This window comes from Mytilus galloprovincialis, chromosome 11, assembly GCF_965363235.1.
Source record: "Mytilus galloprovincialis chromosome 11, xbMytGall1.hap1.1, whole genome shotgun sequence".
Taxonomy (NCBI): domain Eukaryota; kingdom Metazoa; phylum Mollusca; class Bivalvia; order Mytilida; family Mytilidae; genus Mytilus; species Mytilus galloprovincialis.
In genome coordinates, this window is record NC_134848.1 from 24711908 (window position 1) to 24725604 (window position 13697).

General features: G+C 31.4%; 1 protein-coding gene across 1 annotated transcript; it reads left to right on the forward strand.

Moving 5' to 3' along the window:
• Positions 1–1163: 1163 nt before the first annotated feature.
• Positions 1164–8771, forward strand: LOC143051069 (uncharacterized). Its single transcript, XM_076224116.1, has 6 exons — positions 1164–1316; positions 2533–2631; positions 3292–3419; positions 5629–5807; positions 6502–6553; positions 7484–8771. Exons 1-5 carry the CDS (start codon positions 1187–1189, stop codon positions 6545–6547), a joined length of 582 nt encoding a protein of 193 aa, XP_076080231.1. The 5' UTR covers positions 1164–1186; the 3' UTR covers positions 6548–6553; positions 7484–8771.
• Positions 8772–13697: the final 4926 nt, after the last annotated feature.

Sequence of the window (13697 nt, forward strand, 5' to 3'; positions counted from 1 at the left end):
ATCAATGTAAGAATTGTACCGTACCAATCGTAGTGTTTATGTGTTATAATTCATTGATAAATCAAATGAAATTTGCATAGATTTTTTTTTAAATCATTATAAAAACATGAACAACGCGAAATCTCACAATACATGGTTACATACATCTATTTCATTGAAATAAAGTTTTACAATACCATATTTTCTTTAATACGTTAAATATTTTGTTATCACCGAAAGATACTATGACGTACGCAACACTTTATATTCTTTGGTTGTTTTTCGTTTGTATGTTATTTTTTTTTAAATCAGGTCATTATTTGTTCCATATGAAATATTTGACTTTTTTCTGTTAGCTGATTCTTTTTCACAATTTAACTAACGGTTGGTGACCTTTATGTCCTTCCGTATGGTATTGATTTTGTTCAATTTTAAAGTCGTTCGGTGACATCCCCAGTCCGTATTATGTTGTAATATTTTATTTTTTTTTCATTTGTAAACGATCGATATTTTCTTCATTGAGTTAATTAATTATTCACTTGAATATAGTTTATTCGTAAAAAATATTAACTTTTACGGAGATTTTTTTCCCGGGGCAAGAACAAATTCAACGTACTGTGTCTTCATATATTTCATAACTGAGATTGTAACAAAAGAGTGAAAAAAACACGCTTCAAACTCCAATGTCAAACTCCAATGTTGTGCATGCTTCTAAGAATTAGACGGGGTTCGACTCAGGCCATTCAAGCAGCTGGGGCGTGTACGTAAACCCTTTTGTAAATTGGTGATAAGGGCATTCTAATGCTTCTTAGAAATACTTATGGCAAGCCAATGGTCTTTGGTTTGCATGGGTATTAGCATCGGCACATAACATTTTGATGGAGAATTTTTGGTCGGACCATAATCTATCCACAGTGACATTATTGTGTTGTGGAAATTAAATTCTTTGTTACTTGTGCTGTTTAGGAGGAACCAATGATGGTCATTTGTGAGGCAATTATACCTGAAACGGTCATGTTGATATGAACATCTCGGAAATGACTGAATAATATGATATATTGTTGGTTTCAGTCATATAATAGTAGGTTTTCATATTTGTAAGCAGCAAACATAGAATTAATCATAAAAAAAAGTAAATCTTTTAAAATCAAATCAAGTTTATATCTAAATTTATAATTTCAGTTCACGTTTACTTGATAAAACCAATATGGTGTATTTGAATCTGCGTGAAAATGGTATTCCACACATAGAATGGGTTCAGTGGAATTCCACAGTCGGGAGTGAATCGTATCCACTCCCGTCATTCTTGAAAGACTATTTTAAGGCAAATTGTCCAGGTAAGTTTTTCATGTTTCTATTGCAATTAAAAGTTAAGGATTCACACATTGAATAAAGCACATTGACAAATGTATAAGAACAAACCCACAATAACGTTATGTATCAACAAAAACTTATATGGATTGAATAGGATGATCATAAATCAGTCAAATGCTATTTTCAATAATGGTAGTTGTTCTCTGAAAGGGAATAATTAAATACTTTGTGTACACATAACTGTTATTGAATTCTGCGATTAAATAATGAACAGCTTTAGTTTACTTGCACAGTTTTTGTTTTATCTTTAATACCGTTGTTATAGTGTTTAAATAGATATCTACCATATGCTCTTCTGTTTACCTTTTGTAATTTCAATAAGCAATATTAAAAGGTTAGATTTTAAAGTTTAGAAGAACAAGACTGGGAACAATTTGCTATATAACTGTTTATTGTTTAAGACCAATATTGACCGTAATAAATGAATGTGTTCTAATTGGGTTTGTGTCTTCATGTGTTCATGTACAGATATTGAATTACCTGAAACAAAATAAAAGGTAACTGAAATTATCTCCTGAATAAACATGTATATTCTGATACAAAAGTTTGAGAAAAAAAGCCTGCTACATGTATGTTCGAATATTCTTAAACTTTTTTGAAAAGGTGACATCAAATATTAATATGAAATTTACGAGATTTGTATTTTATTTAGCATTTTAATTTTAAATGATGGCCATTATTCATATAAAAGATTAATCAGTGCGTCGATCGGAATCTCATTTCATAAATTGATAGACCTGCATTTAAGACAAGAGTTATCAGTGTTTCCATCTTGAGTAAAACTTAATATACATGTCTTATTTGCGAATTGAATCCAGATTCTCATTGTGATGTTACCATTTCAATAAAAAGCAATATAAATGGTTCTCTCCAACATTATGCGTTATGTTTTTTGCTGCATAGTAAAATATGTGACAGTGTCAGCGCAGCATGGTATATAATAGATAATTGAACTACATTTAAAGCTTTGCGGACGTACGTCGGTAGTTCTACTGTCTCAAAGTGAGTTTATCTGACAACGTGCATATCAAATTGGATGTCAATACATTTCAGAATTTAAAATGTCGGCTTCCTAAGTAAAAAAAAAAGGCAATAGAGAATCCTACACTTACTGTCATCCAATCAGAACCATTGATACACAATTATTGCATCATAATATTTGTTTCATATCTATTTCAGGAGGATGTTTCGAATGGGACACAGACATGATTTCCTCATTGGAATTAACAAGACCAAGATTGATGAATACACTGAACTGGGAGTTAAGTTACAACTCTTGTGAGTAAATAAGAAAAAGGAAATACGACACATACATTAAAAAGAAACAAAAACTAAACTCATGTGTACAAAGTTTAAGAAATATCGTTTATTACTGTCTGTCAGATTATTTGTTTATTGTGTTAGTTTAAATCAGGCTATACATGTATTCTTTAAAGTTAATTCACATTGTCTAGATGCCTTGTATAGCTTACTATATGGTTTAGGTTTTGTTAGTTGTTAAGTCAATGAGATTATGTTTTGTTGTTAACATCTGATCGTTATTTATCGATAATCATACCACATTAGATCTGTATATGATTTTTAGCACATCTTAAAGTTGTGAAAGAATGTATCAAGCACTAATAATTAAACAAGGTTCAATTTGTATTGTCATATCATCAGACAAAACAAAACATCAACGAAATATACTTGAACTTTTGAACAGGTGAAGGTAACAAAAGAAGCGACAAATCAAATAAGTAAGACGGACAACTAAACAAATTGAACGTGATCATGACATGCCTGAGCATATTTATGTCTAATAAGTACATTCAATGGATAGATTGACTAAACCTTTTTTTAAAGCTTTTATTGTATGTACTACCAACCTGTTTCTCATAACATTACAAGGCTTTTACATAGTATACATGTATGTCTTAATGATTTATATCATTTCAGGTTATTGGCCGAAGTTTACCAAGTTTGTTTTAAGTGAAGGTTGGATAGACAAAGAGTTGCAAGATATTCCAGGAATTGGTAAAAAATATGGAAAAAACCTGAGATTGCATCTTAAAGACTATTGTTCCGTAAGATTTATTTCTAGTTTTAATAATCGTTCAATATTGTATGTCATAGTTTTATCTATGAGGGGCTTCCCTATATCCCTTTTGCTAAGTGAATTATAATGTTTTACAAATATTCACTCTACAGTCTCGGAGTAACTAGTATTGTATTGGTATGTTAGAACTGAAACTTTCTGTTAACATAATAATTTATGTGCAGTGGGAAAACTAGTAATACATAGCTAATGCAGTTGCAAATAAAACTCGTCTTTTTTTAAAAGTTCTCTGAAAACAAATCGTATCAGCTACTAGCTGGAAGAAAGAAGACCGCTATTATAAATTTAAATTATCAAAACAAATTACATAATAAAATAAATCAATTTCTGCAAAATGGAACAAAGAAAAAAAGCTGTGTTTACAAATCTGGTTCAACGTTGCAATGCAAACATATTCATAACTTTACTTACCTCAATTAAATTATCTATTTACTGAATACAGTAAACGATAAAAGTCAATCTCCCAGACGGTTTACTGATAAAAATTAACTCTTTTCATTCTATTTACAGTAGTTCCGAAAATAAGTAAACTTTTTAGGAGTTCATTCTGGTAAACATTTCCCACAACTATTGTCTTTATTGTTTAGTAAAGTTCTCATTTGTGGGCGGGATTGTTTTGCCTGCTTTATTAAAGACCAATTGATGGCATTAGGGCTAATTTCTGCAGTTTTGTCAGGTTGTTGTCTCTTCGACACATTCCACGTTTCCGTTTCCATTGTATATTCTGTTAATTGTTTCAACTGGATTGGTTAAGGGATTGTACTGGTATGAACCCTATAAATATTTATACGTATACTTGATAAACACGTGAAGGATAGAAACCAATCTTCTGTTTAAATTACCTTGACTTTGTAAAGCAGTTTGTATTGATACTCTCATATGGGTTATGTCTTTTTTATACATTTAGTCCTACCAAAATCTCGTGGTGTTTTTTAAGAAGCATATGACGATATGACTACGTCATGCAATAGAATGTTTTACAAATTCTTCTGTAAATAATGGAAACAAACAACAATTTATATATGATAACATACTTTTAGCTCCTGTACTTCTTATAAAATGCAGGGGCCTCGGTGGCCGAGTGGTCTATTAAGTTACTACTGTGATCACTAACCAATAATGAGGTTGTTAGTTCGAACCCCGCTCATGCGAATTCACTCGACTCCAATCTTAATTGATTTGGATTGTCAGTTTTCCTATCGAAGGTTGGTGGTTTTTCTCCGGGCACACTGGCTTTCTCCACTAATAAACCTATATCAACTGGCCGCCACGAAATAACATAAATGCGGTGCTAAATAGTGGCATTAAAACACAAAAAATCAAATCAAATCCTCTGAAATGTCAAAAAGACATCGCTTAGTTTTCCTTTTTTTCTATTGCTCTTGGAGATTTGTGGTGGACACTGTCTACTTAAGATGCGCATGGTGTTTATGCTTCCATCCGTTGATTTGATCCATATGAGGTTGAAATATTTGGTTAACGTAATTAACCATAGAATTATGATCGTTTAACAGCAACTAGCATCTCATTATACATGCTGATTTTCTGTTAAATACAAAAAATAAATGAAGGTTTTTATGAGATATTGGTATACAGAAGATGTAAAATTGATAGTATTGGAGAGATATAGTGTTCCATAGATCCATATTCCTGTTCATATCATTTCAAAACGTTGCTAGCTAATGTACCAATGGAATGCAAACAATTAAAATTTACGGCGGCGAAATCAGAAGGAAAAACTTAAATATATAGATTGCATGTTGAAGAAACTTTTATTTATATGACGAAAAATTGCCAATTTTTGCAAAGCTTATTCATGTAATAAGACCATCATTGTATTAAAATTATCGTTTTCTCACATGTATTACACAATACAATTTGTAGTAACATATTTTATCCTGCCAATGATATGATATACATCTGTTAGTTTATTCTTTGGTTTTCTATGTTGTGTCATGTATGCTATTGTTTGTCTGTTTTCCTTTTCATTTTTAGCAATAGCGTTGTCAGTTTAATTTTGATCTGTGAGTTTGACTGTCCCTCTGGTATCTTTCGTCCCTCTTTTAGTATCTTATTGAAAAAAAAGCTTTCATAAAATTGTAAGTTATTGACTTTGGGTGGCATTTTGTATTGTTGATGGTATGCATTGTTACTAAGAAATTCTTTACTTTTGGCAGGTACCTCAGTTGTTCGATATGTTCCGCTATTGGTGGATGAATGGCGTTCCTTACAAATTCTTTCATTTGCTCTATTGGGCTTCCAATGCAATTAACAATAATGGTAACATGCATATTACAAGAGCCTATGAAGCGTTCAGACAGAAAGCTTTGCTGTGTCTTCCTTGTTCAATTCCTAAGTAAGTAGCAAGTGAATAAATGTTAACAAGTATATACAAATGTCAGGTAATTAGTATATGCATTCGAACAAAAGAACAAATTATTAGTGTTTATCAATTATTGGGAATAATTAAGTTACATTAATTTTAAGTGTTCAATTGTATTTTGTATATAAGATCTGCATTGGGTGTAATCCTTGCATCTGAATATATATTAAGGAAGCTAACAAAGTTTGTCATTTAATCTACATTTGTTTTATCTGTTTATAATGTAGTTATAATACATTTGCCTATTTATAAGATTGTATTTACTAGTATAGGTTACATGGGTATTTTTATAACTAAAACTGCTCTCTAAAAATAATCATCAATCTTGAATAAAATCAACGTTAGTACTGTATCATGTATTTACTTTGTGTTTAAGACCACATACCGTACTGTTCGTGAAATTTAAATCTAAACTAGTTAACCACGTATGTAGATGCAAGTATATGTTAGAACGTGTAATCCACAAACAAGATTTGTGTAGTAATAACCCAAATTGTTTTGTGGGTACTAGATGTAACGTCTTTTCAGTACACATACACATAACTTCTTGATTTGTTTTTTTATGAAAAATTTGACGAAAGAGATTGTAGAGTTTTCTGCATATTGAAATTGTCTTTGTTGTTGTGTTTGATTTAGAAAATGTTAGTAATGCAATTTTTGATTTCAGTGATGTAAATGTAGAAGACCCAGCTCCAATGTTAGTTGAAGAGTAAAGAAAGGTGAGCATATATTTTATATGTTGAAAATGTTTATGATTGATTGACAAATGACAAATAAAGGCAACAGTAGTATACTACTGTTCGAAATTCATAAATCGATTGAGAAAAAAACATATCCGTGTTACTGTGGTATATTTATGGCGATAACAAAATAGTTTGACAATACTATTAAACCAACTTGTTACCTTAACTACAAGATGATATTCTTAATACTCAGTATTCGTGTTCCAAAAGTTAATCTGATACTTTCTTTTTAAAATTTGCCAAACATATATGCGTTATGCTAATTTAAAACAGTCATGCAAAACATATGTTATCCGCTGGAGCACATTATCTTAATAAAAAAAAAGATTCCAGAACGTTACCTAAAATGTATACGCAATCTTTGTTTCCGTTACCAAACTCAGTTTGTTATCGTGCACCCAATTTATTTTTGTATTTACGAGCCTGATTCTTCCAAAATACCCGTTAATTATATTAATTCGTTGAAATGATTTATTTATTTTGACTGCAGACAGTGCTGTCAAACAGATGTCATAAACATTTTGAAACTGAAATAACTTACCAATTAAAACAAAAAAGGACAGATTTAAGGACTGCAACTATATTGTTCTTATTAAATAATTACATTAGATGTATGTTTCATTATAATACGTTATTCTGATTGCATTACACAATAAAACTTATCATTCATGATAACATGAGGTCCCACTATAAAGTGCACATGTGAATTAAATTAAAAAAAAAATGATAACATTCGTGTTTTCGTGCAATTTCTAAATAAGAATTAGAATTAAGAGAAAATGTTTTTGTATAATTGCCATTGCAATTAACTTTGTGTCAAACATTTAGTAACATTTTGAAAGATATATTACCCACTGTGGTCAAGCAGATATTAATCTAAATGTTTTTTTCTTTATTCGTTTTCAGATGCAGTTGTGGAAAAGGCCTCATTTTATTTGTACATATATATCAATTTCATGTTCAAAAGAAAAGTAAAAAAAAATCGAAAAAAAAAAAATTAAAAAAAATCCCACCTGCTCACAATATCTTCACTGTCGTCATTTATATGCATGTGTCATTTCAAGATTGTATTGCCTTTTATGAATCAAAATTTAGCAGCAAAGATTAAAATAAATTTATCAAATGTTTTATTTTTTGTTGGATGACAAATTTTTAGTTGAATACTTTTTTTGTTTTATGTTTATTATGTAATGATATAATTTACACATGCAACATTTTGAATCCATCAGAAAATCTTTAAAATGAAATTAGCAGTAGTGGATGCAAATTCAATAGTTTTTTTGTTGTTTCAAAATGAAATACAGTATAACCCGCTGCAACATCTGTATAATCTGATTTAATTTAGAAAATGTAAAATCAGTATTAGGTGATTAAGTTATCAAATGTAAAATCAGTATTAGGTGATTGAGTTATCAAATGTAAAATCAGTATTACAATTGTATAAGTTGATTTTAGTTATCAAATGTAAAATCAGTATGAGGTGACAACATACTGGAAATGGGTTAATACAAGTACATGTATCTTGGAATATGGATTGACGAACTTTTAACATTTCGGAAGAACGATGGAGAACAATCTAAATTAGCAAGAAGAGCATTAGGTGACCCATGGCGTTTACTACGAGGCCGTATTTATACAGTTGTTTTGTATATAAGCGGAATATGGGGAACAAAGACATTCAGCGAATTAACGTATGTGTAGATCCATACTTGTAAATACTTTCTAACCGTTGGCAAATACAGTGCTTTCAGAATTGACATGTTTATGAAGTATCACAACCCATTACTATTTTTTTTATTGCAATTATGAATTGTGATACGATATAGCCAAAACTATAAAAACAACTATACACATTTTTCACTCGACAGAATCTGTATCTAATTATTTGATCTAAAATATATGTTTAAAAGAACTATTTATTGATATTGATGAATTTATATTTAAAGGTAACAGCATATTTCAATTAACCAATTTACAATTTTGATTTTATTATGTAAATGCTCTGTCAACAACCTATTTTTTAAACTATGATATTTTGTTAGCACGTATTTTAAGAAGAATACTAATGAAACAGCTCAATACGATTTTAATTGCTGGGTATTGATTATTTTAAATGTTGCCTATGTTTATTTGTATATTGTTCAATACTTAATCAATTCGTTAAGCTTAAATAAAATAAAATAATGTATCATTATATTAGTATTTCTATACAACACAAATAAAAAAAAAATACTAACATTCAAAATAAAAAGAGCAGCAAAGCCACTTACAAATTATTGACTGTACAACAGCGAATTGGTCATTATTGTTAATGTGTTGTGTACAAAGGACGGTCAGTAAGACTGACATTTTCCGACAACCTTTCTGACATTTTTATTCTGTTGTCAATATTGATTCAACATGAACAAATAATGATAAAAACAAATACATTGAAAGTTGTCTGATGTGTATTCCTCCTAATTTTGTCCCAATGACTTATTGTGACATTTGTAAATCAGTTTTGATGCACATGGTGGATGATTCATGCTAAGCAGAAGACCCTTACCCAGTCTTGTTCCGTTTTGCCGACCATTCGATTCCTTTGTGTATTGTTATATTGATTTGCCTGATTCGTGAGGGATTTCATCAGATTTCGTAGCTACATTTGTATCTTTTTGTTCCTGTAGCTACGATCATGACGATATAGTGTTCCGCAGTAGATTACAGTGTTTATGATGTTTTATAAAACGTATTTAACTATTGTTAGAAATGATGTTCCAGAGCACCCGAAATCAAACTTAGTCTTTGTTTTTCTATTTGTGTTTTGTGAACTTTTTTTGTCTGGTTGTCTTATTCGTGTTTGTCAGTTTGCTTTCAATTTATGAGTTTGAATGTCCCTCTGGTATCCTTCGCCTTCTATTAAACGAATTGAAAGAATTGCATTATAATTGACAGTAACGAATTGCTACCATATAATCAGTACAATATCTAGACCTTTACTTTTCGAATAGATTCGCATGACTATATAAATGATTTTCCCAGAGTGTCGGCTAGTAATGACAGGAAAATGTCTGTATCAACAGCTTGTAAATTAGTATTTTCCAATGATGATTTTGTTAGTCATCAATATTGATAACACTCAACAGTCAAAAGTTAAACATGTTATTTGTAAGTGACCAGTTAGTAATAATGTGTTTAAGATTACTCACACAATCACCCCGTATAACCCCGATACAAATGAATCCGGACGTTGACGCGTTCGAAGCGATAATTAGGACAACATTTGGGATGACAACAATTTCGAATGCCTCTCTAGAACTTATACGAGTATATAAATATGTCAATGTGCATGATAGTTTATTTATTCAATTATACAGTTATTGTAAGTTTTAGATATTGCATAGAACGTTTGATAAAACTGCTCGATGCAAAACGCACAGACATGGTGCAATTTCATACGTGTTATGAGATAACACAATGCTGAATATCTTTTCGTACATACACATTTGCGTATCAATACCTTAGGCAATAATGAATAACTGTACGTTGCAATACTGCATGTCTTCAAATGTTCCGTAGAACTTAGAATAAACGCAATATCATACTAAATAAGTTTTCTCTTACTGTATTGTTCGTTCCACCAAATGTGTCGCGTTCGTTGTGCGTTTTTAAATAATCAATGTACAGTTCCTTGACAAAAGCCGTCACAAATCACTTTCTTGTCAAGGTATTCGAGATGATGTCGGCGACTCTATTTCTCTATTTAATTGTAAATTTTTATCTGTTAACTTAGTCAAATTAGTTGAACTTAAAATATCAGTCATGCAAAGCCAAACTTTCAATGATTAACCAACGTACATCAGATAGGAATGTTTTTTTTTTATTGAAAATTGGGACTTTCAACGTTATTCCAGATGAAATGAACAGTTAATAAATATATTCCAGATAAAGTATAGTTCAGTCAATAAAACTTTAATGACTTACTTTTCACAATTTAAGGCTCTTCCAAAACCGATGTTTTTCCACATTTGCCTAGACGAAAGCAGACATAGGATCTCGTTGAACTTAGTTTGCCGAATGACTTACATGACATTCCAATTGATTTATTTTAGTTGATTTTTTTTTTTTTTGCATCTAAAGCTTTGTAGATGTGGTCTGATGGCCAGTGAGACAACTTTCCACCTAAGTTTAAATGAAGTGGGTGTATTTATAAAACAATTATTATAGTCCCGGGCAATGTACAACATTTCACAATGAGGAAAACCTATACCATATAGTCTACTAAAAAAGGCCCCGATATAAAAAAAAAAACACATGTGAAATAATTAAAACGAGGAAACTAACAAATATATTGATAACTTAAAAAGTATGTATTAAAAAATAAAAAAATTATGACAGGTCTATATAACCAATGTACCACAGGCTCCTGACGTTGGACCGACACACACAAAAAAAAATGCGGCGGGATTAAACAAGTGAGCCCCCAACCCTCTCCTTTACACCGGACACTCGCGTAACAGCACAACAAGATAAAAAAAAAAACCCTGTACAGTTGCAATTAGCTCAACTCAAAATTTCGGTACAAGGCACAACAACCATATACATAAAATATCGACAAAGGAGTAATTAAATAACTGATAGTTATTTCAAAGCGAATTACAAGTAGGAGGTTAATCATGTACCTAAAGTTTAAGTCAGTATATCATGTATATATCCAACGGGTTTAGGTAAAGACGTAAAAAACGCATGAACTTGTGCAATGCCAAATAATTATAAGTACTATAAGTATTATATGGTCACTTTGGTATTTTTTTCCGACCGACAGTAAAAGCTGACCGAAGTTGGCCACCCGTTTTATTGTGTGGGATGTAAAAGTACGCAGTCACGTCCAGTCCGAATGAAAATATTAGATCAAATGTCTCGTGTAGAGAGAACACCACGTTAATACACTGTGCGAACCCTTGCAAAAACTTTATGAGAGGTCCGTAAATGGCCTGTTGAAAGGCAACATTTATGTCCTTATTCAATATACCTAATTTAATCCAGTGGCAGTCCAAACTTCTCTGGCGTAATTCCGGAGGGTCTCCTTCCAGGACCTACATGTAATATGTGTTGCTATTTTGTGATTATCCTGAACACGCATGACATATTTGCAAGTGAACGTTAAGCAACCAACAATCAGCCATTACGTACGCGTGTCATTAACAAATAATGGGGTGCAGAAATCGGTCAGTACCAACTGAAACGTTTCGGTTTTTTTTATAACTGTTAAGACATGAAAGAAGAAACAAAGCAAATGACTAAGGTAATGTTGATGATTGATGCTTTGCTCAACCGCATAATTTACCGATGACGCCAAGGGTAACTGGGGAATATTAATATGGTCCCTTCTGTCTTCTTCAAAATAAGTCAAAATTTGAATGAAATGCATATGGGTGGGTAGACATTAAGGTGCTAATGGTAACCAGAATTACGAATCGTTTAGTTTTTGCCATCACGGTAGAAAGACTGTAATGTTCGAGGAAGTTAAGCACAAACTTTATACTTTAAAAATTAAACAAACAAAAAACATAATTGAAGAAAGCAAACCAGTTGAATATCAAAAATTATCTCTTAATCTTTACATCTTCACATTAAACAAACTGTATTACTATTGGTGGTTATAAGTTACGTGGTCATTGTATACACATATTCTGTAGCCTTAATGTAGCTCTATTGTAATTTATGACCCACTTGGACTCACCTCTGAGATTCAGACCAAAAGTCTATAATCCATTGATTGATTTTATTGCAGTATACATCAAAAAGAAGATGTGGTATTGAAACAACTCTTCGCAAAAGACTAAACGACACAAAATGAACAACTATAGGTCATCGTACGGCCTTCAACAATGCACAAAGCCCATACCACATAGTCAGCTATAAAACACACCGAACTGACAAGTGAAAAACAATTCATACGAGAAAACTAACGGCCTAATTTATGCACAAAATAGTGAATAATAAATAAATGTAACTACTGAATTACACGCTCCTGGTTTTAGACAGGCACATACAGAATATGACGGGATTAAACATGTTAGCGGGCACCCAACCCACCCCCTAACCGTACATTGACTGTCACGTAAAAACTTTCAAAAATTGTATCCAATTAGAAATCGGACGTGTGTATCTGTCTGCTTAGCCATATATGCATCTGTTGAGTTATTGTATTTTCAATTTTGAATTTGTTTTTATTGATATATGCTTTTGTGTTCTCTCTAATTGTTTCTTTTAAAATTGTAACACGATGACGACTGTTGTACCCATATTTGGACTATTTTATTTATTATGTCTGTTTAGTTCACGCATCATTGTAAATATAACGGAATTTGATGGGACTGTTGTACAAAGTGAGAGGTTTAGCGCTATAAAACCAGGTTTAATCCACCATTTTTTATATTTGAAAATGCCTGTACCGAGTCAGGAATATGACAGTTGTTGTCTATTCGTTTTTTATGTGATTTGTCATTTGATTTTCCAATGTGATTACGGACTTTCAGATTTGATTTTTCCCTGAGTTTAGTAATTTGGTGGTTTTACTTATTGCTACCAATTTACACTTTCGTATACATAAGGATTTTTTTACATCCGCAAAATACCTCTAAGAGTGTTCCAACAATACAACGGATATTATGGGTTGCTGTCTGCATGTAATGTTGGTTAATTATTTTTTTATAACATGCATATTGGTTATAATCCACAGGCACTTGTCTCAGAAAAATATTTCCTATATACCTTAGTATAACTGTTATATAAAGGTATATAGGGGGAAAAAATTCTGAGACGAGTGCATGTGTTATAATCATACCAAAGTATAATTTAATACATGCAAAATTCATTGACAAACGCAATATTGTGTCAACGAAGCGTACAGTACAAAAAGGTGTGATGACAACGAAGCGTACACAACCTGAAAACAAAGACACTTTAAAAGGTGTATTTTTCTTTTTCTAGACACAAGATACGATCTTAAGAAGTTTGTTAACACAGGCACTTGTTTCTATCCATTGGAAGACCCACTATAAACGTATATTTACGAGAAGGTACCCAACTACTTTTTTCACCTCTCCGCTTAAAACCATTATTTCTCTGTCAATTC